The following is a 1657-nucleotide window of genomic DNA, read 5'->3' as shown; positions in this document are numbered from 1 at the left end:
ACATGATTGTGGCAGTAGTTGTATAAAATACTGAAAGAGATTAATCACTTAGGCCAGTGAATATCATTTCAAAAATGCCAGAAGATACAGAATCTTAGACAGCATAGACAGATAAACTCAATATTTAACATTCTTTTTAGGCTGTGAGTTTGATGCAGCCTACACAGAGCCGCTTGTCCAGAGAAATTACCTATTATGCAGCCAAGATAACATCACAAAACACTGATCATTTACCTAAGGAGGCAAGACCTACCAGGGCAAACATCTGGTATTCACTCTGTCCTTTGATTGTTACTGAAAAGTGTGTCTATTTGGCAAAACTTATTTAATGTCTTGAGTTTTTAGGTAACACGAACTGAAATTTAAAAAAGACAAACAAGCAATATTCTCTAGTCAAATTTCAGAACTTGGCTCCAATTATCCAATATTCTTTAAAATAATTCTTTAATCAAGCCCTTGTCCAGTAAGACTTTTGACAGCACTTCGTGACTACAGGATGTTCTATTTTTCCTCTTTTACTTCTCATTTTCTCCTTTTCACCCCAGTGTAACAAGTCGTTACACAATTTTACCAAAATGCTGTAGCGGTAGTTGGAAATACTTTTATTTTACATTATCAGAAGTATTCAATCACATTATCACGGGTCACATTTGCATCTAACTAGGAGATAGCCAAATAACCTCTACTGCAGTGATTTTGCAAACTCAGCATAGTCAATGTATCCATCATTATTTTTGTCATCATCTCTCAACACACCATCTATTATGTTGATTAGTTCATCTTCACTCATTGGTGGTGCCCGCTCACTCCCCTCCTCCTTATGGACATGTGTGATGGCTGTGGAGAGCTCTAAGCCGTCAAGCAAATTACTGCCATCATAATCGTGCATTTTGAAATAATGAAGCTGCAGTTGTTGTGGGGACATCTCTGCCTCTGGTTTGTTGATGACACCTTCTAGATGCTCCATGATATGCTCTTGGTCATGCACTGTGTTCTTATCCAGGCCCACGCTGCCAGGATGGGGGGCACCGGCCTCAGGCTCCTGAGCCCTGGTACATGGAGCATAAAAGGCCCAGAGCAGGCCACACAGGAAAGGGGCTCTGAGAAGCTGCAGTGATCTCATGGTCACTGGTACCCTTAGGGTCCCAGCCATATACGCGAAGTCCTTTGGCTTGAGCCTAACCAGCCCCCGTCCCCAGGGCGCTCTCTCTCCCACCTTACTTCATTTATAATGACGATAAGGAGAAATATTTTTAAATTCTCATTTATATATTTAGAAAATGTATTCGAAGGAAAGGAACTACTGCTCATTTTCTTAGATCTACTAATTATTCTTCTCTGGCTTGCAGCCTGCAGTTCAAGAAGAGAAAACAAGTTGATTTGATTCCCTGCTCTCAGTCATTAGTGGCTCCTGCTAATTGACATAGACATGAACTGAAATAAATTCACAGCAGGAATTCTGTCTATTCTTTCTTCAGCAGTAAGCTAGAACAAACTTTCCTCTAGATGCTAAAGAAGTTCAGCTAAGTTTAAGGAATGCATGGCAGGCCATGTTGTTCACTATCTCTAAAGAAAGAGTTAAACCCATAAAATTCTGCTCCTTAATTCTAGTTGATTCAGTTACAGTAAATAAATTCATGTTATGGGGCTGAATATT

General features: G+C 39.8%; 1 protein-coding gene across 1 annotated transcript; it reads right to left on the bottom strand.

Annotated features, from left to right (window-relative positions):
* Positions 1-630: 630 nt before the first annotated feature.
* Positions 631-1180, bottom strand: LOC125349992 (multiple coagulation factor deficiency protein 2 homolog). Its single transcript, XM_048344253.1, has one exon. It carries the CDS (start codon positions 1151-1153, stop codon positions 683-685), a length of 471 nt encoding a protein of 156 aa, XP_048200210.1. The 5' UTR covers positions 1154-1180; the 3' UTR covers positions 631-682.
* Between the last annotated feature and the right edge of the window lie 477 nt (positions 1181-1657).

The sequence above is a fragment of the Perognathus longimembris genome, chromosome 4 (genome assembly GCF_023159225.1).
Source record: "Perognathus longimembris pacificus isolate PPM17 chromosome 4, ASM2315922v1, whole genome shotgun sequence".
NCBI classification, from domain to species: domain Eukaryota; kingdom Metazoa; phylum Chordata; class Mammalia; order Rodentia; family Heteromyidae; genus Perognathus; species Perognathus longimembris.
This window is presented reverse-complemented; position numbering and strand designations above follow the sequence as displayed.

What these genes read in the sequence shown, in the direction of transcription:
- LOC125349992 (XM_048344253.1), bottom strand. Translation starts at nt 1,153, where the DNA reads ATGGCTGGGACCCTAAGGGTACCAGTGACCATGAGATCACTGCAGCTT.